The following is a 25,171-nucleotide window of genomic DNA, read 5'->3' as shown; positions in this document are numbered from 1 at the left end:
CCTATCACACATGTCAATTATTCCAAACAGGAAGAAATGGGGGCTTGCATCTGGGACAAGAAGTAGAACTACCTTACTACTGAAGATTTCTCTCACTACCAGGCAACAGCCCAGCCAACGAGAAATACTGTAGCTCAGCCAATGATAAACTGTTGCCACCTAAACTGTTACTTTTCCCCAATGAATTTTCATTTAGAATGGCCTCTCCCTACTCCTCCTTTTTCTCTATAAAAAGCAGCTCCTCTTCTTCGTTTGCTGGATTTACCTATGGTTTGCCACAGCATGCAAATCTCGAATTGCAATTCTTTTGGCTACTCCCAAATAAACTCATTTTGAGATAAAATAACAGGCAAATTTGCTTTTTAAGTTGACAAGTTTTACCTATGATCACTATAAATTCTAGCTCATTCCATAACTGTATTTGCCTTATGATCAGTAATACACATTACAAGGTAATTTCTATGGTAGCCATTCTGTGTTTGATGTTTGTACTTTGTTACAAACAAAAATTCTTTCTTTAGCCAAAAAACTTCCACATAAAATAAGAGTAAATTAAATTGTTGCCATTTTAAAGACAGCTGATATTTTAGTAAGAATAATGCTACCTCTAAAACCAAAGAATTAAAGTCCTTTGCCTATTCTTAGTTTAATATTTATGGGTTGATCAAAGAACAAACAACTCCATTGCCTCACCCATCATATCTGTTATTACCCTGTCTGCAGATGAAAGTGTTTTCTGAATAAACTTGAAAGCCAAAAAGCAAAACGGATAGCATAATAACATTACGATATAGGGTAGCAGATATAATCAGCACACTATATCTTTTCATTTCTACTGAATAACTTTTAAAGAGACTATGATTTTCCTGAACTCCTTAAAAGGTAAAAATATTTATTCCAAAGGAAAAAATCCGAAGACCAGCAAACAATGTTTTGTTGTTGTTGCAGGAAAAAGCAATCGAAATTCAAATGTTAAGGTATTTTCTCCAAACTACATGATTCAAATGAAACTGGCTAAAAGAAATCTGGAGTAGATGATAAAATGTGTTTGTCTGAGTACCAATCACGGATATGAATTATTAATTTGCAATGATATGCAGTGACTCTGCCTTTCTGAATAATATGAACCCAGCTATGCCCCTTAAATTTCTTTAAAGTAGATTCTTGCCATGAAAGTTATCTTTAGATGTATTTGATGTTGATGGTTCACTTTCAACATAATATCTACAGTATTTCCATATTAACAAAACAATCTTACCAACACATTTGAATTTAATGTCAGGGACCCTGTCCTCTCAAATAACATCCGGAGTTTTTCAGTCAAGTGCATATTTTTTATACATTTTTTTCTCATTCATTTCTTCATTTATTTTCCCTGGATATTTTGGAATCTCTCATTTGTTAACATATTTTTTAAGTAATAATTTTTGGTAGGTTTTGTTGTATTATTGGAATAATTAAAGAGGAATGTATCTGTATTCTAATCAATGAGCAAGCAAGTATTCAAACATTGCATTTAACCCCTATGCAATTAATCAAAGTAGAGCAAGGATATGTGTGGAGTATTGGGATTTTGCGATTTCACACTAATAAACATAGGAAGCAATTCAGTAATAAGCATTTAAAAGTGTCACGGTGATATATTTTGAAGGGTACAGTGTAAACTCATCTTGAGCCATTAACTTACCCAAGACTGTGAGCTCTGCAGAGGCACTAATATTCTCATTTTTATATGTGACTACACAAGTGTAAGTTCCACTGTCATCATCTGTCACATTGGAGATAAGCAAGTTGCTTCCACCCAATAAAGAATACTTTTTGGACCTGTAAGCATAAGGTATATGAAATTAGAGAATAGATTAATATATGTGTATATCAGGCAAGGTACTCAGAGGTTTAAATGAACTCCACAAAAGCTCTATTTATAAAATTGGAAAGAAACTCTATTTCGTGGGGGCTTGATAACATCACATTTATTGATCAAAAAATTCATTCAAGGTAAACCACTCCCATTGGAAGGCTATGTGCAGTGATCAAAGAAATGAAGTAGATTAAACTTGGAACTAACATTACTACTGAAAAGAAACTTAGAGATAATCTGGTCCGGTTCTCTCATTTTGGATTTGAGGCCTGCAAGGTTCAGAAAAGTGATTCCCCGCAGTGGAAGTCAATGTCCTGTATCTTGACATGCAATTTAGTAATGTTTGGACAAAGCCACATTTTATACTGCACGAAGAATGCCTGGCTATATTCAGAGAACGCATCTTGAACCAGATTTCTTGCATTCTTTAATATTCTCAGAAGTATTGTAGTATCATACCATGTATTGTTGTTATATAAATAAACATTTAAGATAGATAAATTTTAGAGATTTATTTACTGTCTATGAACCTATCTCATCACAGAAAATAAATGTGTTAAAAAGAAGCACACCAGACCTCAAAAATCAATGAAATTAATTTCTTAAGTGAAATCCATTTAATCAAAATGTTTCAGACTAAGTGTTCCATTCTATTATGAGTTTACTTTCTAACTATACCTTAACATTAATGTTCAGTAAGCCAGCCAAGTTCCCCTCCTGTCTTATCTTAAATATTTGTTATAGCTGGGATGGTGAGAGATATAATTTGTGCTAAAGAAAATTGCACAGAGCCTATAATGACATGCTATATATTTGAATTCAGGAAATTTTGGTTTCTTAAGAAATATTCCACTCTTTCTACAACTTCCTTAGGATGAGAACCTCCAAATTATCTTTGCTGAAGACTCTTTGGGCAGGACCATTTCAATGGCAACCCTGGCTTTCTAACTTTCTTTTCAGAAGTGATCTCACAGATTTTGACTCTGTTTCTCACCTCTCTATCCCAGTGGGTAAATGTCTTTCATGTACTGTATAATACGAAGGAAAGTGGAAAAAAATCAATTATTATCAAAAACTCTAGTATTTCTACGTGTGTATATCAAATTAGAGAAAGATAAACAGTAGCGTATACTTCACAAAAATCCCAAATTTATAATACCTGAGTTGGATGACTTCCTCTCCTCGTAACCAGGTAAAAATAGGGGGAGGATAGCCAGAAACACAACACTCCAGGACGGCATCTTTTCCTTCAATGGCTACTACATTGGATGGTCTTTGCAGAAAATACAGCTGCCTGTGCAGTCCTGGATCTGTAGAAAGAAAAGACAGGATCATGCCTTTTATAAAAAACATTGCAAAGATAAATGATGTAGCTTGAACCGTTTTTTTTTTTTTTCTTACAAGACACTGTGATGGAGAGAAAGGAAAGAAAAATGGAAAGATGCCAATGAAACTTATTAAATAAACTCTTGAAAAAGTTTTTCCATCCCTAGTTTCTAGGATTATGATATTAGAATATTCTTAGCTGTTAATGACATCATGGTATAAAGCAAAGGATAAAAGCTCGAGGCTAGAAGTCACTCATGTGGACCGCTGGCCTTGCTAACTTATCATCATTAGAAAACAAAACAGTCAGTAACTTTTCTAAACATTATCACCTGAAACTTTTTGAAATGTTCAGTTTGCCTGCCACTCATATCTATTCCACTTCCTTCTGCTTTGTTTATTGCTTCTGTGGCTTGGAAAATAAGATAAACAAACATGTTAGAATTGTGTTAAATAACATACAACTACTGAAGAGTAGACTATAGAAGGCACTAAGAAAATATCTACTGTCTTCAGAATAGAAGTTACACTACACTTCAGTCTGGCTGTTTCTAAGCCTTCCAATTGTTTTTAACTTTTAACAATTTTCCAAAGAGTATGTTTGTCCCTAGTGCGGAGACTCTGGGTAAATGAAGAGCTCTTGCATCCTTCTACTTCACTCAACGCATTTTCTAGTTATATATATATACAACATCATTCATTTTTACTAGCAGGTAACTGAAACAGTATCTATTCAAGCTAAAGACTCATTTCATTCACTTTAGAACTCATTTAATCCAAAGTTGCTAAGATTATATTAGATGGAATAAGCAAAAAAAATCACAAAATCCTAAGCACAGGGTTCAATACTGTCAAGAGAAACCTCTGTGAGAGTTAAGAGCTTCTCTTCTACCTACCATATAAATCCCACTCCTAATGCCTGGGACACACCAACAGCTGTCTTGTGGTTACGTGGGGTTGGGAGAAATCCTCCTAGCCATGGTGATATCTCTGATCCAACCTGCTGAATAAATTTCTATTTCTCGAAGTTCATTTATTTAAGATAAGATGCTGTATTTCCAGGTCCCCATTAAAATCCACATTCCTCTATGAAGGTTTAATTTAGGCTATTTTCAATGTTTCAACATTAAATGGAATTAGCATGTAATCTGTCATTTTGCAAACTCAAAGCAAACTCTTGAAGCAAAGAAAATGAGGCAATGAAATCTTAAAAACTGGTATTGGGGTGGATGAAGAATTGCCAAGGGAGGTTAGATCCAACTGGGTCATAGTGTGGCCATGGGTGATCAGAGCGGAAGTGAGGTGGGAGGAGATCTGGGACACATTTTAACACTGTTAATCTTCCTTGGCCTGACCCAGCTCCGTTCAGGCTGATCACAGGTTAATAAAAGAACAACAACTCTCTAGTCAATGTCTGGGAAAGTAATTGTCATCTAAAGTACTCTTTGTGTGGAGAAAGAGAAATTCACTTTTTTTTCTCAGCCTTCTCACATCTGTTTCTGGCTGTTACAGCAACAAAATTAAATACTCTTCACAATGAAAATATTGAAAGAATTTTCAAAACGTGTTAATCCTTATTAAGGCAATATTACAGAAAAAATGTCTCAAAACTTTTAAAAACTGCTGGAGGTATGTTTAAATTTCTCTTCTTGAAAGTGACTCTTCAAATCAAATGAAAATGGTTTGAAGGATAATGTCACTTAAAAATAAATTTCCTGAAATGGACAGGTTCCCAAAATGTGCACTTATAAATAGCCATCTTTATAATGGAGGCCTATCCATCTAAATGCTTTACTTTCACCACCTGTTTCTCAGCAGGAATGTTTGAGCTACATACACTGTACAATCCTATACTATTCTAGAAATTCGAGCATACTATACTACAGTACTATCCATAGGGAACATCAAGTAAGATCTACATAATTTTGTCTTCTAGCTAAAAGAAAATTTGCCTGGGACCTAAATGCAATACTACTTATTTATCCACGGAAGAGCCAACATTTCAACTCAAACTATTATACTATCTTTTATCAGAAAGCAAAATTATGCAAAAAAAATGGTTATATTTTTAACTTATTTTTTATTTTTATTTTAATTTACTAAAAACTTGAATGAATAGTGCAGAGAGTTCCCATATACTAGCTCCCCATCCCCTTATGTCCAGTTTCCTCTGTTTTTAACATCTCACATTAGTGTGGTACATTTGTTACAATTAATGAACTGACACTGATACATTATTATTAACTAACGTCCATAGTGTACATTAAGGTTCACTCTTTGTATTGCACTGTTCTACTGCTTTTGACAAATGCATAATGTCATGTATCCAGCATTGCAGTATCACATAGAATAGTTTCACCAACCTAAAAATCCCCCGAGCTTCACCTGTTCATCCCTCCCCACGACCCCATCTCAAACTGCAAGCAATCATTGGTCTTTTTACTATTTCTATAGTTGTGCCTTTTCCAGAATATCATGGATTTGGAGTTACACAGTATGTAGTCTTTTCAGTCTTTCATGTAGATACATGCATTTAAGGTTCCTCTATGTCTTTTTATGGCTTGATAACTCATTTATTTGTATTGCTGGATATTATTCCATTGTATGGATGCATGACAATTTGTTTATCCAATCACCTATTGAAGGATACCTTGATTGCTTCCACTTTTTGGTGATTATGAACAAATCTACTATAAACGTCCATGTGCAGATTTTTGTCTGGACATAACTTTTCTGCTCAATTGGGTAAATACCTTGGATCATGGTTGCTAGATTGTATTGTAGATTGTAGATAAACTATGTTTATCTTTGTAAGAAACTCCCAAACTGTCTTTCAAAACGGCTCTGCAATTTTTCACTACCACTAGCAATGATTGAGAGTTCCCGGCGCTCCTCATCTTTGCAAGCATTTGGTATGGTCATTTTTTGGATTTGAGCCATTTTAATAGGTGTCTAGTGGTATCTTATAATTGTTTTAACTAGCAATTCCCCAATGACATATCATGTTGAGCAAATTTCGTATACTTAGTTTCCATCTGTATATCTTCTTCAGTGAGGTGTCTCCTCAGATCTTTTGCATATTTTTTATTTTATTTGGTGTGTTTTCTTTTTGTTGAGTTTCGTGTATTTGTTTTATATTTTTGATACAAGTCCTTTATCAGATGTGTGTTTTGTAAATATTTTCTCAATCGGTGGCTTGTTTTTTCATTCTGTTAACATTGTTTTTGCAGAGCAGAAGTTATTAATTTCACAAAGTCCAACTTATCAATTTTTCCTTTCATGGATTGTTTTATAGATGGTGTATCTAAAAATTCATTGTCAAATCTAAAATCACCTCGATTTTCTCCTATGTCATTTTCTAGAAGCTTTTATAGTTTTAGTTTTATGTTTAGGTCATTGATCCATTTTGAGTCAATTTTTGCGAAAAGTGTAAGGTCTGTGTCTAGATTCTTTTTTTTATCTTTTTTGCATATGGATGTCCAATTCAGCACCATTTGTTGAAAAGACTATTCTTTCTCCATTGACTTGGTTTTGCTCCTTTGTCAAAGATCGGTTGACTATATTTGTGTGGGTCTGTTTTTGAGAGCTCTACTTTGTTTCATTGATCTGTTTCTCTATTATTTTGCCAATATAACACTATCCTGACTACTGTAGCCTTATAGTGAGTCTTTATGTCAGGCAGTGTTCATCCTTTGACTTTCTTCTTCGGTACTGTGCTCACTATTCTGGTTCTCTTGTCTTTTCGTATACACTTTAGAATCCGTTTATTGAAATACACAAAATAACTTGCAGTAATTTTGTCTTTATCTTAAAATATGAGTAGTTCAGGCATCGTTGGGCTCATATTGCTGCAAAAGAACCACCTGCTATTACCTTTTTGTACAAAGCATATATATTCCAGATTACTTCAATCTCGACCTGGCCCATTTCAATTATGTTTATTCTCTTTGTGGCTTCATAGGCATTGGAGTCTGTGACCCTGATCACATGTATGGAAATGTCAGCTTTTGGCAGAGAAATTTGGTTTCATTTCCCCAAAGATATTTCTTTGCAATTATCTAATCTAGTAAATTCTAATATTATGGAAGTTCCCCAAAAAGCTAATAGGAATTTTCTTTAACAGTAAATAGTTCATACGTTGCACAACATTGTGCTGGATTAAATATGATCACAAATTGTTTGAGGTCCTCCAATCCAGAATTCAGGGTCTAGTTCCCTATGAATTAAATCTGGCTTGGCCTTGTATCTGCCTTTGACCAGTAGATTGTGGTGTGAGTTATGCTGTATGAGTTCTGGTGCGAAGGCTTCAAGAGGCCTTACGGTTTCTGCCATGGCTCTTTCTAAGACTACCGTGTTAGTCTATCCAACTGGAGGGTGAAAAGGCAAAGGAGGATAACTGAGTCCCCCAGCCAAAAACCAGCACCAACTGACAGATATGTGAGTGAGGCCATCTTGAACTTTCCACCTCGGCCAAACGCACATGAGTGAGTCAAAATAAAACCCACAGAGGAACTGCTGAGATAAACTTCAGAATTATAACAGATAATAAATTGTTGTTTTAAGTCACTAAATTTTAGAGTGGTTTGTTATGCAGCAATAGATAACTGAAACATACACTTGAAAATGAAAACAAAAGAAACCCACTCCAGCAATTTAAAATACCAAGTAAACTTTTTTTTTTTCAGTTGGACTTTTACCTTCATTTTTGTACTATTTGGGTGATTTGGGCTATTTACAGAGACGTTATTAAACTTGATATTTGCCTTATTTTCATCCTTTAAAATGTGAACTTTTTTTTTAGAGAAGTGTCAAGAAAGTATGTTTACATTTCGATGAAGATGCAATTGCCAAGGTTATCTTTGTGTGATAAAATTATGGGTGGTTTTTATTTTCATCTTTGGATTTTTCTGAATTTTCTAAAGGTTTTTATAAGGGCATACATTATTTTTAGAGTAAAGAGTGATTTTAAACTCTACTGTTGCAAAGTGGATGGAAATTATACAAGGAACAAAGAAATTTAAAAAGTTCATGATTAAAACACAGGGAAAATATTTAAGAGAGAATGAAAGTTTTCCATCTAGGCTCCATAACAGCATAAATGAAAAAGCCCTGGGAGGATTGAACTTGAAATTCCGGGTCATGACTTTTGTTGACTAAATTGATTATAATGGAACTATGATGGAATTAGAAATTATTCATAAAAATCATTTTTGTTCTCACTATATGGGCACTGACTATTCAGACCCTAATGGAATTATTCAGCTAATAGAATATGACAAATTTTTCCAGTGAATTAATGAACCTGATTTAATCACAGAAAATGGCATCAGAATACCAGTTTGCAATGTTCTATTTCATAAATTGGGTGATAGGTACACAAATGGTCATTTTATTTTTATTCTTTAAACTGTAGATACATTTCATATACTTTTATGTATGTGTAATATATTTTAAAACAAAAATGGGAGGAAGATACAAGAGTGGATTCCAGAAAACATATTTGGCAATAGCTTTAAAATCAAACAAGCAAAAATTGATTTTTTTCCCCTAATGTCAAATTTTTATATTAAAAACTACAAAAATAGACCTCTTTAATATGATACTTATGGAAATGAATGCACAAAATTATGCAATCATTTTTTTCTAAATTGATTACAAGAGGCATGATTTGCTTGGACTAAAACTCAGGTTAGTTTTTCCTGTGGGGGGAAAATGTTAGCCTGACTCTATGAGCTGATCTCATTGTCATCCTGGTTGCAGTGCAGCTAATCCTCCTCAGAGAGCAAGAGGGTAATATGTAAATAAAGGGAAAACAGTCAGTACAGTGTTCCTGATCTCTGATGTACACAGATTGCATTAAATTGTAGAAATACCTTACTGCAAAGCTGCCTTTGCTTATGCCTCTCTTTCTTTTTAACTTTTTTAATGGAAAATTTGGCCTACTTCAGCTTAATCTGTTATCCAAGTTGGAGAGAACTGATCTACAATCATTAGGAAAATGAATAATGATGTAAGCAGTGGATCTCAGACTGTTTGGTCTCAGGAACTATTTGTACTCTGAAAAATTATTGATGACCTCAAAAAGCTTTTGTTTATGTAGGTTATAACTATAAATATTGACCACATTAAAAATCAAAACTGAGAGGTTTTTAAAATTGTTTATTTATTTATTAAATATTTATTCATATCTCACTAAAAATAATATTTTTTAAAAAATACTGTATTTTCCAAAACAAAAATGTTAGTGAGAAGAGTGGTAGTACTTTATATTTTTGTAAATTTGTGTGTGTGTGTGTGTGTGTGTGTGTATGTGTGTGAGGAAGATCAGCCCTGAGCTAACATCTGTTGCCAATCCTTTTTTTTGCTGAGGAAGATTTGCCCTGGGCTTACATCCATGCCCATCTTCTTCTACTTTATATGTGGGACGCCTGCCACAGCATGGCTTGATAAGCGGCGTGTAGGTCCATGCCCAGGATCCGACTCTGTGAACCCCGGGCCCCTGAAGCAGAGTATGCAAACTTAACCACTATGCCGGCAGGCGAGCCCCTGTAAATTGTTTAATGAGTGGTTTAACAGAAAATAACTAAATTGTTGTGTTACTTTCTGCACTCCCTTTGTCATGTTGATTTGGCTGAATTACATGAAAATAATCTGACCTCAAACAGATATGTAGTTGGAAAAGAGAGGCGTATTTTAATAGCTTTTCAAATAGTTGTAGATTTTATCCTTTAACACTCACCAAAACTCAAGAAGTAGTTTCTGGAAAGTTAGTTGTTATGTGGAATCTGACACCATATCAATAAACATTTTGTGTTTTGTTAAATAAAACTCCACTGGTCTGTCTTTCATTTTAAATACATCTTTTAGTCACGCATGATTTTGTCACATCAATCAATGGTCATCTGGAATAGTACACTGAATTAGACAGATCTTCCAAATGTTGACACATTTCATTATACAGTATTGAAAAATCTCATTTATTGCCAACATCACCAATCATATCAGAGAGGTCTTTTAATGTTGTGAAGCTGTTAAGCTCCCTGTGGCACATACAAGTTTTCCAAATTTCTAATTTTAACTTAAAAGGTTGAATTTCATCCTTGGCAGCAAATACTAGTTTCCTAGAACTGACTGGTTCACTTCATTCATTTTTGAGAAAATGTCTAACTAGTACCCAAATCTGAATAGCTACAGTTTTTCTGTTGATTGTCCTTTCAAGTAAAAATGGTGTTCCATGAAAATAAAATTAGCTAATTCGGTTTGAAACTTAAATGATCACAGAATTTTTAACCTCAAAAACCCTTGTATTTTTATATCTTTCATGTATATTTCCCACTTTGACATGCATAATATTAAAAAGATATGTATTTAAGGATAAAGATTTAATAACATTAATAATTTTTACTGCTTCATCTAAGACATTCTCAGATCAACATGGTTGAAAAGTACAAACAAAAGCATATTAGTATTATTGTTAAAATAAATTTGACCTCACAGATTCCCTGAAATCATTTCAAGAAATGCTAAGGGTCCATGGACCATGCTTTAAGAACTGAGGTAGACACAGTTCCAACAGATTAGCTATTCTTCTGAGACATTCAAGAAGCTCATTTCCTTTCAACATGGGAATAGTTTTGCATCTTTCAAGTAGAAATTGATAAATTAAATACACTTCTTTATCCTCCTCCTCCTCATTATTATTTTGCATTTAGGAAGGCAGTGCAAAACTTAAATATTTCCAATCACTGTCTTTCAGCAATAGATTATTAAAAAATAAGAAGTATCTTGGATCCTCTAGTCTGACCCAGTTACCTACATTTCACATATTCAGAAATAAGAACCCAACTGTCTTCATGGCGCATGCCCTAAGAAGCATGGGGAAGGTGCACTAGTGAAAGTGGAGAGCGTATTTTCTGTTTAAAGTCATTTCAAAGAAAAAAAAAAAAAAGGTCTATTAGACATTACACTGGCCACATTAACTGAGTCTGTGAGGCCAACTGGAAACTAGCTTTGACTCTCTGCGTTCATAGGTTTTCCCATGTGCCTCGGGGCCACATAATTTTGACTTCCCTCATGATAGATGACCCAGTTGACTGCATAAATTAAGTTTTAGAGTGAAAGATAACTTCCTTATAATTATTCTAGGACACTGGTGGTGACCAGAACCATTCTGGGCAAAACTAGAATGCATGCTCACCTGTGATGACAAAGACTTTCTTTTAATGGGACCATTTTCCTAAACTATTGTTTAGTAATGTCAACACTAACCTTACATAGCTGAATCTAAAGAATAACTGAAGTGTAGAGAAATTTAATTATGGACTGTTGGCACATATGTCAGCAAGAAAAGAAATACTGGCTTTCACAAGTTAATAACTGTATTCCCCAAAATAACCAGTACTTGCTTTTAATTTTTAGCTTTCTGAATGCAAAACCTTTTTTTCTCATTGTCTACTCTGGTTTTCTTCATTAAATTCCTGCCTCAATGGAATATCAAACACTTTTCCAATTGGAAATGAAAGGGCACTGCAGGCTACCGTGGGGTATTCTCTTTGATTTCTTCCTGGGCATAAGAGTTACAAACTAATTTAACTTCACAGAGCTAGTTTCCTCTGTCTGCATCCTCAATTTCAAGTTAACCTACTGTTCACTTGCTGGCTCCTTAGCCACCCCCCACCTAGTTCAGTAGGTACCATGTGTCTCCAAATACAAGTAGGTAACTATAATATGTGCTCTGAGTGAAAAATTCCATGAAATTCCTTCTAACTCTGTGTTTAGAATGTCTTTTATTAAAAACCAGCCTAATCCAGACTGATCACAGGAATCAAAATTTATTTAATAAAATATGAAAAACTCCATCTGACTGAAAGCCAAGGATCTCTGAACCGAGAGGGAGAAGGGAGCCATTTCTCAGGAGCTATTTTTCATCACTCTATGATTCTATTACTTTCCTTCCTCATTTATACCACTTCAGTACTAAAAATGACATTCCCTCTCTGTAAATATTCCTACATCTGTTCATATTTCCTCTTTCTCTCTCCATGTACACACACATATTGCTATTTGTAGTTAGAGTTTGGAGGAAGAAGGGGTGTGTCTATTCTTATCATTGGCATATGGCTATATCCCTTCCGTCTCACAGGCAAATTTTGAGTCTATCAGTTTCATTTTGTAGCAGATCTGAAGGAAGTGATTTTTCATTTCTAGAATTATCTTTTTTTAAATTTTACAGCTGACAGTAGAATCCCAGAAAACAAATGTTGCCATTATGATGTGTTGAAGTTAGTTTAGAGAACCTAGAAATTTTCATAATTTATATAAAGGCATAAAGAAGCATTTAAAACTTTCCAGAAATGTAACGAATTTTTTATTCTAACTCTCATTTTTGATAAAGAACCAAAAGTAATTGTATTATTTCCTATTTGGCCAATGTTGAATCAATAAAGCTATGCCCATAACTCATGACTAAACATGTCTTTTTTTATGCTTCAGGAATAAATTGATGTCAAACAGGACCAGAGAAGGAAGCTCTACTAGTTCTTTCATTAATTTTTGTGACTTGTGCCCTCACAGGTTATAGGTTTGGCTTCCACACACCCTCAGGGGAAGCTTCTTGTTTGTGTGTGAGTCAGGGTAGACTACCTCACCCTTCAGTTACCCACCCAGAGCTGCTGAGCATCATATTCCTAGTAAATGCTGACCATATGTTGGCATCAATAGACTTTTGGGAAAAGATAGGCTCTCTTCTCTACAAGAAATCAGCATTCCTCCATGTGGGGACAATCCCAAGAATATTGTTTTTGCTTTAGACCTTATGCAAAATAGCAACCTTTCAGGGAATGGTTATTAAGAGAAGATAATATAATCAATACCTAACATCACTCAACAACAAAGATGAAAATAGAAAAACTAGTGGATTTGATCAGGGAGAGATCACTAGTGACATTAGAATGATAGACATGGCGAGAAAAACATAATAGGTCCCCCAGAATTCCAAGTACTTTCAACTTGTTGAAACTTAAAACTTTCAACTTGTTGATGTCCCCCAAAATAGCACTGGGAGATGAAGACTTATTTTTTAACAAATTCAAAAACTAAATAGATACTATTTATCCATAGCAAGTTAGCTTAGGCTTACTAACAAATTAGAATTGGTTGCATCTGAATGGAATTTCGTCAACTCCATGTGAAACACTGGTTATCACAGTTGTCTCACATTGGTTAAAAGACCTGACCTACAACAACTAATTCCAATACAACATGATTGTCCATTGTTTTCCATGCTCTACCCGACCCTGGTTCCCAAAGACAGCAGGCTAAATTTACCATCTGGGGGGAGCAGAGGCACATAATGACATGGAACTTGGTCAGTTTGCTGCATGGTCAATTGTATACAATAAAAGATATCCTATCTTCTTTTGGTGTGGTGTGTGTGTGTGTGTGTGTGTGTGAGAGAGAGAGAGAGAGAGACAGTATAAACCAACTTAAAACTATTGTGTTTTCTTTTATTAATCTAAAAGTAGGACAATCTCATATTTTATGAGATTGGTTTTTGACCTTTAATTGTTGGGTTTTAGCATGGCCTTATGGCTCTTAATAATTAGGGTTAGTCTAGCAAACTAGAAATCTTAAACACTGGGATAATAAAGGCAGACTTGGGAATGAATGTGGAATGAAATAATAAATGAGATCCTTGGTAGAGAAGATTTGGAAAGGCTGATCTAGTCTATCCTCTTCTCTTAACAGTTAAGGAAACTAAGGATTTTAGAGGATTAGATGAATTGGTAATAGGTAATAAAAATCAAATATTAGAAGTCTTATTTATCTTCCAACTCCTATTTCTAAGCTTTGCCTCTTGCAATATTTTGTAATATAGCAAAAGAAATGATGTTGATGGAAAGGTAAGGTGAAAATCATGTAACAATGACTTACTAAAGTGAAAATATTTGCAGGAGACTCTGGCTTCTAATAGATGTGAAAAGGAAATGCAGAAATTAGACAGTACTATGGACAAATATCATAAAACATGTGTAATTAAATACCAGTAGATAAGTGAATACTTAGCCATGCAGAACCAAAATTGGGTAATTTATTATCAGAGAAATAATCTTGACATGAGAATCAAATTCTTTAAGATTGGAATCTCTACTATGCCAATGTTAATTATAACAGCTACCAAGGACTTAGCAAGTCCAGGTGTTGTACTTGGCCTATTAAATTAAAGCCTTGTAACCACTCTGTGAAATACACTCTATACTCTTTCATTTTGCAAGATAAATAAAGTAAGACTTAGATTAAGTACCTTGCCCTAAATTGCACAACTAGTAAGTGGTGAAACCAAGATTTGTACTTAGTCTGGTGTCAGATTCTATGCTTTATCAACTTATAATAAGTTCAAATCGGGAATTTTAAATATTTATTAATTAATCAATACTAACTCAATATGATCTGAATCCATGGAAATGGATTGTGATAGTCTACATGCTGACCTCTTCATGCAATCTGGATTAAATCTGGTATAATATATAGGAAACATGGACTTCACAATGTTTAAATATAACATGGTGTTGTATTTCATTCTTTTCTAAGCACACATAAGAGTGAAGGTCAAAACACCATTTTATCCAGCTTAGATCTATGAAAGGCTAAAAGTATCCTGTCTATAGCATGGCAAAAGAAATAGTTTTCTTCAAAACTAGCCAAAACAAAGAAAGCAAACTATGGAAAAATCCTTCAATGCAGTGAAAAACAGTTAAGCGTTATACAAAAAATCAGGTAGTACGTCAATCTGATTTGCTCTTCACTTTCTTGTTTCTGTTTTTCCGTGTGTATGTTTATGTCATGGCATCCATTGCTCAAAAATCTTCAATGATTCCCAACCATCAATAAAGTGAATAGAATCAAGTCTAAATTGCTGCACATGGGATTTGAGGCTCTCCATAAGGTAGGCTCAACTTCTCATTCCAGATTTACCATGTGCCGCTATCATTCTACAAATGGTTTTCTGCTGATGATCTAGAAAAGTAATCATCTCCATAAAGATTTTCCAAATTTTCCACCTAGAATTGATTTATTCCTTGTCTGTGTTGCTTTGGAACTAGATATGTTTACCTGAATTGACCATTCCCTGCCTTATGTTGTCATATGGCTACTTGAATTATCTACTGCCTGGCTTGACAGTAAATTTAAAAACAAAGAATGTGCCTTGTTTGTTATCTCCTACAGATCATTATTACATAGAAATTTTAAAAAATAAATGGTAGCAAAATGTAATTAATTTTAAACTGTAAGTTATATTCAGTCAAACTAAAAAGTTTAATGCACCCATAGAGTTAGTAATAATCCCTAGTGATCACCAAAATTCTGAAACTATTTGTTTTAAAACTAGAAAACATAATTTCCTCTTTAAATAATATAAATTTTGGAATGGCTCCTATTAAAATGTATTTCAATAGAAATAAATATTATGGAGAAAAATCATTTGAAACATAGTTTAGTCCAATTTATTCCATTAAAAGCCAATGCCACCCAATTAAAAAATGAGCAAAAGACCTGAACAGACATTTCTCCAAAGAAGATATACAGGTGGCCAACAGACACGTGAAAAAATGTTCAAAATCATTAACTATCAGGGAAAAGAAAATCAAAACTACAATGAGATATCACCTCACGCCCTTCAGAACAGCTATAATTAACAAGACAGGAAACAATATGTGTTGGAGAGGATGTGGAGAGAAGGGAACTCTCATACACTGCTGGTGGGAGTGCAAACTGGTGCAGCCACTATGGAAAACAGGATGGAGATTCCTCAAAAAATCAAGGATAGAACTACCATATGATCCAGCTAATCCACTGCTGGGTATTTATCCAAAGAACTTGAAAACACCAGTGCGTAAAGATACATGCACCCCTGTGTTCATTGCAGCGTTATTCACAATAGGCAAGACTTGGAAGCAACCTAAGTGCCCATCAAGGGACGAACGGATAAAAAAGATGTGGTATATATACACAATGGAATACTACTCAGCCATAAGAAACGATGAAATCCAGCCATTTGTGACAACATGGATGGACATTGAGGGTATTATGCAAAGTGAAATAAGTCAGAGGGAGAAGGTCAAATACCGTATGATTTCCTTCATTAAGTAGTAGATAATAACAACAATAAACAAACACATAGAGACAGAGATTGGATTGGTGGTTACTAGAGGGGAAGGGGGGAGGCAGGAGGGCGAAAGGGATAATTCGGCACATGTGTGTGGTGATGGGTTGTAATAGTATATGGGTGGTGAACATGATGTAATCTATGCAGAAATAGAAGTATAATGATGTACACCTGAAATTTATAGTTATAAACCAATGTTACTGCAATAAACAAAAAATTAAAAAAAAAAAAAAGCCAATACCTCTAATTATACAGTTCAGGTCTACCCAAGGCCCAAGTCATCTGTGTTTAAACAAATGAACAATAGATTGAATTACCAATTGATCAATTCAATTAGGCCATTAAGAAAACTAAACTAAGAGTTCCAGTGTATGGGCCAGTTATTTTAGTCAACCTAGCGCCCAAAGCAGATTTATAATTCAGCAATTCAGTCTACTGCTTGGGACTCAGATGTGATGAGAAATGGATAAAGTGGACTTGACAATCACAGTGGCTGCTTCAATCCCTCATATATTCTCCATCACATACAACAAGACATTTTAAACCATCTCAACTCTCACTTAGTGTTTTGTTATCAATATTTTTAAAAAATCCTTTACAACAATTTAATACTAACTTGCTCTGTTAAAAATGTACGATTCCTCATAAGCAAGAATTCAATTTCTGTCTTAAAACATTAATCAACAAATCAAATCAGTTACCAATTTTCCTACCTTTGAACGAAACGAATAATTATTCATTTAATCAGGAAAATATAAAATGTTATGGGACAATCTCTTTTAAAAATTTGTAATTTATTTTGAAGACAATAACACCATTATCCCACTCCCAATCTTAGTGCAAAGTGCACCTACCTGGCTTCTCTCTGAGCCTGGACTCCATCCCCTCCCTCATAAGCCACATCTGATATGTTTCCAAGACCTGTTCTTAGCATCTCCCCACCCGTCTTCATTTCTGAATCTCTTCTGATATCACTTTAGTAGCAGCTTTTGGTCAATTCTTTCCAGGATTAATGCTCCACATTCTACCTTACCTTTCTTTCTTCAGTTTATCGTAATTACCTCCAATTTGTCCCCCTCCAACACTTCTTGTGCCCTATGATCCAGTTAAGCAGAAAATGTACTGTTCCCCTGAAAAGATTTTCCCTGTCTTTTCTCAATGCTTTGCTTATGCTGCCCTTTTTTCCTGGTGTACTCTTCTCTTTGCCTAGCCACTACTTGTTCTTCATGATTAGCACATTAGTATTTCTCTCTTATGTAAGGTAATACTCTGTGTTTTGTCTCTTATAACAAGCCCTCTTGCTTTATCTATTTCCCCTCCTAGACAATAGCTGTTTTAGGGCATGGTCTACCAATTTGCATTCCTAGCAACCAGCATGATTGCAGGTATATATAATTCACTCAAAAGTTTGTTGAATAAAGTATTTATTTCTTTAGTGAATAAACTGAAACTACTTGCTGAATGACAGCATTTCAAAACAACTATTTGACTCTGAAAATCTGAATTTAACATATCTTAGTTACTTGGTGATATCAGACACCTGATATATAAAAGTGGCAATTTGCAATGAATTTCACCTAAACTTGAATAAATACACTAAATTGTATATTATTTAGAAATAGCTAACTCTCTATAAACATATGCACACAAATTCATATACTCTCTGTCTGAATTATGATAAAAACAAGTGTTGGACAAAGTTGGAAAACTTCAAATGAGCATTTATGTTTCAAACTAAAGGAAAAAACATAACTTCATCACTCAACATGGTACTTAAAGGACCATGGAAGTATATATATTTTTTTTAAAGAGTGGTAACCATTCACGTACCACTTTAATACTTCTAAATCATGTTAATAAAATGATGGGTTTCCATTTAAATTGACTCTATTTTACTGGATTAAATAAGTTTTAGAATAGAGAATGAGCAATATATGTATGTAATTTATTACTCCCTCAAATCAGTACCTATAGAGAGTAGAAATTGATTCAGAAAGGATTAGTGTGATTTTTAAAATGAAAGAGTTGCCATTAGTGGCAACTGAGAGAAACTGCAATTGACCACTCATTCATTCATTCTCTCATTCAATTTTGTACTTGCTGTGGACCTGTGTATTTGACCTCTACACCAACTTGCAAACTAGAAGATGAATGAGACAAACATATGCTCCTTCAGTAGGTCCTTTATGTGGTCAGTGGCATATGAGACAGGCTTAATCAAGTATGACAATATCAAGTGTGTGTAACTGTGTTTATTAACTCAGCTCATAATTCCTTTTTGAAGTTTATATTTGAATTCATTGAACTTGGAGAAAAATTCTTATTAGATGGAACAATTTCAAAAAGTTTCAGTTTTTATTCAGCTAAGAAATCTCCATACACCTCCAAAGTATACCAACATATTCTTAATTTTAGCCAAATTAACAATATGAAATTTGGCTTTAAATAAATCTCCATGGATTACAATGCAAATGTGTTTTACAAGGTGAACAAATAAACGTAAAGGGTGATTTGATGATTACATCTGTGTCTTTCAAAACTCTCAATTTCAGATTTAATATTTAATTAGTCCAACTTTATCCCTTAATACCATTGGAAAACAGGTTTTTCAGTCACATTAAGATAGTCAAACATTCTTGCCAATTTTCTATGTGGCTTACCTAGGCTTCCTATCTGATTGACTTTGATGCATTATTAAGGATATGTGAATATAAATATTTAAAATTTTCATGTATCTAATGGATGCCTAAATAAATGCATGTGTGTGTTGGGAATAAATGCTACATTTGCATCTGTCATTGCCTAGCGGATGGAAGGCAACAGTGTCACTGATGGTTATTGACACATTTAAGTCAGTATCCCTGTGACTAATGGAGGCGAGAATACACAAAAGAATTGGAAGAGGTTTCAGAGATGTCCTTATTAAAGTGTCTGGAAACTTTCAATCAAATTGCCAGTGTGATTTTGAAATGGCTTAGGAATGTTACCCTCTACCTTGCTGAAGGACTTGTGATAAGTGCATACAGAATGTGGAGACAAGAGCCAACAGCAATGCTTTGATAGAGAGTCCATCACAATTAAGTGTGTGCCTTCTTTGTGACTCTCAGAAGTGAGTCTAAGTAAACCCCACAAGTGAGACTAAGTGAGAAAGTAGATATTACATAGATATAATATAGTAGAGAAGAGATCTTAGAGAGTATCCAATCCAGCTTCTAATTATTTAGGAGAGGAAAATGAGCCCAGTCTTAAAGATTTGCTGGAGAAGAGAAAGGGAGATAAGAGATGGAGAGAAACCACTTTCCCTATAGTAATATCAATCACACTTTATTGTAATGATTTCTATGTCCATGTTCACCCAGAACTGTAATAAACTAGGCTCTGTGTCAGTCTTAGTCACTGCTATATACCTAGTACTTAGCACAATGCTTCTCAGAAATGAGTATATGAATGGATGAGTAAATGAATGTTCAATTTTAACTTGGGGAAGGTTCTTAACCTCACTAAGCCTCATCTTCATCCTTTGAAAATGAGGATAATAACAACTACCTCTTAGAGTGTTATCAGAAGAAAATGAAACAATAATAAAAAATGCTTAGCAATGGGCTTTGCACAAAGAAGCACTCATTATGTATTAATGAATGAGTGAATGAATAAATGAATGAAGCCAAATATAAGAAAAGTATCTGTTTCTCCAGAAACTTCAACTACAAGATATGGAAAAATAAAGAAAGCTTTTGGCATATACTCATCTAAGTTAGAAAGGAAGAAAAAATAAGAAAAACAAAACCCAATAAATAATATAGAACTTAAAAACAATTACAAAATATTGTTAAAAGTAAAATTCTTGTTCAAACTACTACAGAGAATATAATTCTGAGGAGAATAAAGACGACTGCCATACCTGATAAAATTCTGACTTCTGCTTCATTTCCTGTTCTCGAGCTAGCTGGATTCCGGGCTAAGCATCGATAGATTCCAACGTCCCCTGGCTGAAGTCTGCTGATCTGCAGGGCTCCAGAGGGCAAGACCACCACTCGGGAGTCGCCCGGGATCGGAGTCAGGTCTTGTTGGTTTTTCTGCCAGTGTATTGTTGGCATGGGCTCCCCAAAGACTTCACACTTGAGTAGCACTGTGTCTCCCATGAAGGCCGTGACAGATTCTGTCTGGGAAAGGAACCTCAGTGGCCCTAGGGTAAAAACGAAGAAGGAAGGGTAATCTTACTGATGAAGCACAATGATCACCAATAAAAATAATCACACCTATATTCTTTATAGAAAATTGTATTTTACAAAGTAGTGTCTCAAATTTCATCATTTGCTCTTCTCATTTTACCACATTATGTGTCTGGCACTACGGTAGTTTCGTTGGCTAAAAAAATGATAAAGATGTTGCCAAGCTTCCAATTTCTAGAAGCTTGTTGTTTTGTTATTATTGGTTAATAAAACAGCCTTATAAAATAAACAGAGCTGACAAGATCATCCTTATCTTACACCTGAGGAAATTGAGGCTCAGAGAAATGAAATTCCATACTCAAGTTCACACAGTTATTATGTGACAATCATGCAAGTGAGACCTGGTTCTTCTGAATCCTGGTCCAATGTTCTTCCCATTACTCAAGTTTGGACAACGGACTATGAAGTTATGGGGATTCATGCAGGACTGGCCATATGGCATAACCTAGGGCAGTTTCAAGAAAGATGGGTGATATTAACCACCAATTATAGTAACAGAGAACCATCTTTTATGGGTTAACTGCTTAAGGTAAAATTGCTGAAGTTGGAATTAGACTAGCTTGAGTTCTAGCCTGGCTGGGCCACCTAGCTGTATGAATTCTTTGGTAACTTGTTGCATTTCTATGGGCTATTGTTGTGCAAACTCTGACAGTTGGTTTTTCTTTTTTTGTAATGCAAGTACCTAATTTTGGCTTTGATTACCGAAGCAACCACTTCAAAGAAGCATCCACATCAAAGATGGCTATCTTGCGAATAAACACATTGCCAGCCACAAACTAGATAAAGACCCAGCCCTCCTCCCCCGAGGTGCCTTTGTTTTAGAGATCTTGCGAGAGAGTTCCTTTGGGTTAGAGATCCTTTGACCCATTTGGGCCGCTTGTTTTTTTCTCTTCCTGAACTTTACATTTCTGCTGCTACCTTTTAAATTCACCAATAATGAGCCTGTGAAACCCTATGCCCCGACTCTTGACCCAAATAAAAGCAGAACCCCAAACCCGTGCCCCCTCTCTCTCCCTTTCTACCTGCAACCTCACAGTGTGGGCACAGATGTGCCATGTAATTTCCAGGTCCTGTAGGTAATAAATATAGACTCTATAATAAATAATAGACTCTGTAGAGAAGTCTCCTTCCCTAGGTAAAGGTGGCATTTCATGTCCCTCTCAGAGATTAGAGTATTTGAGCCACACGATAACTGAATCTATGAAATAGAAGATTACATCAACATCACATATGGAATAGGCACCTGCTGAAGACGGTATACCACTCATTATAGTTACACTCACACAAACAGACCTGCAGACCTGGAGATGCAATATTAAGGTTGTTCTTTAGTAAGAATAATTAATTCTAGACCATGCAGAAACATTAACATTGATGCAAATATTAATTTATCAATTGAAATTTATCCCACACATAGGTACTAAAATTACTAATATGGTTCCCAAGTTAACGCTCTAGAATCTGGATCCACAGAGCTATCCAATTGTCTCAACACTACAAGTGTATCTGCAGGGGGCACCAGCCACATGCCTAATTCTATTCTTCTCATTTAGTTACCAGAACTAATCTATAACTGTGTTGAATCTACCACTTCAACAAAGACCAAAAGGAATCAGTTAACTTATGCCCTTGCTCATTGTTCAAAGTCCAACTTCTAGGCTGTTTGTAGAGTATAGTCTTGAGTCTATTCAAAAGAAGGTACATTAATCTACTACCGATTGGCTTTGGCACGGATTTAAATCATGTACTTAAACAGAGAATAGTTTGTGTATACTACACAAGGCAAACTGCAAGGAGTAGTGGACAGACGTGGTGATGGTTACATAGGCCAACAGATTTTCAAAAAATTTCTGACTTTATTATTTAATACTTTCTTCTTGGTCTCTATCCCTAGTGTTTTATTTAATAGTTAAGGAAATATAGTTGGTAATTTACTCACACATACAAGTTATATATTCTATATAACAGAGGTAAGAATAAATTAATTTGGATAAGTGGATAAAATATCTGGAAACATTTATATATTCAGATATATGGTCCTATTGGATAAAATTCTAAATATCTATTTTACATCTGAATGTCTGTGGTTCAAAAAATTCACTTGCAAAGTTCTAGAGCATAGAATAAAATATAAAATGAATGAGTAAATCATATTGATACTCAACAATTGATTCCTTTTTTTGTGTGTGAGGAAGATCAGCCCTGAGCTAACATCTGATGCCAATCCTCCTCTTTTTGCTGAGGAAGACTGGCCCTGAGCTAACATGCATGCCGATCTTCCTCCACTTTATGTGGGACGCCGCCACAGCATGGCTTGACAAGCAGTGCGTCAGTGTGCGCCCGGGATCTGAACCCTGGGCCGCCAGCAGCGAAGCACGCGCACTTAATCGCTACGCCACGCGGCTGGCCCCAACAATTGGTTCCTTTACGGAAACTTCATCTAGCTCCAAGAGCCATACATGAGGCATCAGATTGTATATTAATATGATTAGACTTAATGAAATTGGCTACTATTCCACATGTTTATTCATATGCACTCTATGTTGATTTCAGATCTTAATAAACAGGAGTCAGAATTGTCTCCCATTTAAAATTTAATAATATCATGTTTGAAAACTTCAAATAGTTGATTATTTGACATAGCAAGAAATTATAAACATGATTTGTAGCTTTTTCTTTTTGTCTCTACAAAGGAAACCACACACATCAAAAAGCAATTCTAAGTTTACAAGGCTCTATATGGCTTGAATTAATGCTCCCAATATTGCGCTGAATTTTAGCACTCACACCTCACAGTGGTGTAACAAACCAGCACCAGTATTAAAAAAAGGAGTTATAGGCTATCAACTTAGTACTATATTTTCAAGGCATGAGTATGAGCACCTAGTAATGAACATTAAACTCACTGTAACACATACAAATGAAATACAGTATTTTCAGAAGAGTCATTTAATGCTCTAATGCAATACAAATGATTCCTATGCTTCATTCATAGAGAGATACAGGTATAATTTTAACTAGATTCTCATGAAAAATAGTTACTTGCTCAACGAGAGCCTGTTCATGGAAAAAGCCTGGCTCAGACTCATTAGATCACATCTGACCCACTGTAATCGTAGCACAAATGGTCTTCCTATCTCCACTCTTTTCTCACCCAAATCCATTCCACACACAGTTAAAAGATGGGTGTTGATAAATCTTCAGTTTTTGTTTCACTCGGGAAACTCTGATGTTCCAAAAATTTATTGTCTTATCCCCCAAATGCTGGTACCCAAGAATCTATCACAATGCACCCAACAGACTCATTTCCCATAACTTCTGCAAAAGAATTCTCAGATCTATTGAACTGGTCTATGCCCTAAACATGGTTTCTTCTTGACAGTATTTCTCATGGTGTTTGCTCTAAAGAGGAGTATCCTCTCCCCTAACATTTACCTTTCAAAACTGAGGTCATTCTTAAGGTACTGAGTCAAAAAATCCTCTTTGTCTTAGTCTTGCTTACTGGAAATCATCTCAATTTTTTGAATACTTACAACTCGCATAATTTATAGCTAATTGGACATAGTTGATTGTATAAACAAAAGACTAAAAAGTGTTTAAACATTTGTATATATGTTTTTTCGGTATTTTATGTCCACAGAATATATCAAATATCTACTAAAAGAAAAAAAAATACACAAATATTTGCTAAGCTTCTATGCGACTCTGAATGTTTAAATAAAGCATTGCAAACATCCAAATTTTGATAATTGCTTTTGAGTGTTGGCTCTATCCCTTTCTAACATATTCTGTGGCAGTTTGGAATGGTGAATAACAACACACCTGGGTACCAGATTACCTGGGGTCACTTCTCAGCTTCACTATTTAACCAGCTGGATGACTTTGGTCAAGGTCTCAGTTTTATCATTTGCACTATTCTAAGCTCCTTTGTAAATTAATTCATTTAATCCTCACCACATCTCTTTAAGTATTCTTGTCTCCACTTTACAGATAGAACTGGAATGGGAGCAAAACTCATTCAAATGTCTACATTATGTATAATTGTTTAAAAAAAATTAGTACTGAATTATCATATTTGTTAAAATACCTTGTTTCCCCAATCGGAGTGAAAATGTCCCAAGAGGAGTTTCCTTTATAGATGGGTACCTCCCCACTCCTCAACCCCCAAGTATCAGCACAGTACTGGGCACACTCTGTTGCTAAGTGAGCACATTCTGCCCTAGAGTAAATTCATACAGACAAACTTCAGCCCCTGAAGTACTGTATTATTAAAAATAGCACACAAACATATTTTTGGTTTCATTGTTAGCCTTGGGGAAAGGCTGTTTCCAAGAATGAATTGTAGTCAAGGTTCCTACCCTCACACCTAGTCTGGCCCAGGATGCTGTGACAGCTTTAAATCTAGAAACACCTGGACTTGTTGGAAGTGTCTCATACCAGCTAACTTAGCGGTTGACACATTATATGCACCTCCATACATTAACAAAGACCAGCACTTATGAGTGAGGGATCAGTTCAGGAACTATAAAAAGGAAAGAACATGTTGTTTTACACATGGAAAAGTCAGGCAGGCACATGTGAGAGCTT

At 35.0% G+C, this 25,171-nt stretch overlaps 1 protein-coding gene across 1 annotated transcript in view; it reads right to left on the bottom strand.

Moving 5' to 3' along the window:
* DCC (DCC netrin 1 receptor) overlaps positions 1 to 25,171 on the bottom strand; it is a 1,099,744-nt gene that overhangs the window by 581,113 nt on the left and 493,460 nt on the right. Inside the window, exons 3-5 of the mRNA XM_058557158.1 lie at positions 20,254 to 20,538; positions 3,021 to 3,171; positions 1,688 to 1,824 (exon numbers count right to left, since the gene is read on the bottom strand). Coding sequence (XP_058413141.1) covers positions 1,688 to 1,824; positions 3,021 to 3,171; positions 20,254 to 20,538 — 573 coding nt within the window. The remainder of the gene's footprint in view (positions 1 to 1,687; positions 1,825 to 3,020; positions 3,172 to 20,253; positions 20,539 to 25,171) is intronic.

The sequence above is a fragment of the Diceros bicornis genome, chromosome 16, assembly GCF_020826845.1.
Source record: "Diceros bicornis minor isolate mBicDic1 chromosome 16, mDicBic1.mat.cur, whole genome shotgun sequence".
NCBI lineage: Eukaryota > Metazoa > Chordata > Mammalia > Perissodactyla > Rhinocerotidae > Diceros > Diceros bicornis.
The sequence above is the reverse complement of the archived record's forward strand: the minus strand, read 5'-3'. Positions and strand labels throughout refer to the sequence as shown.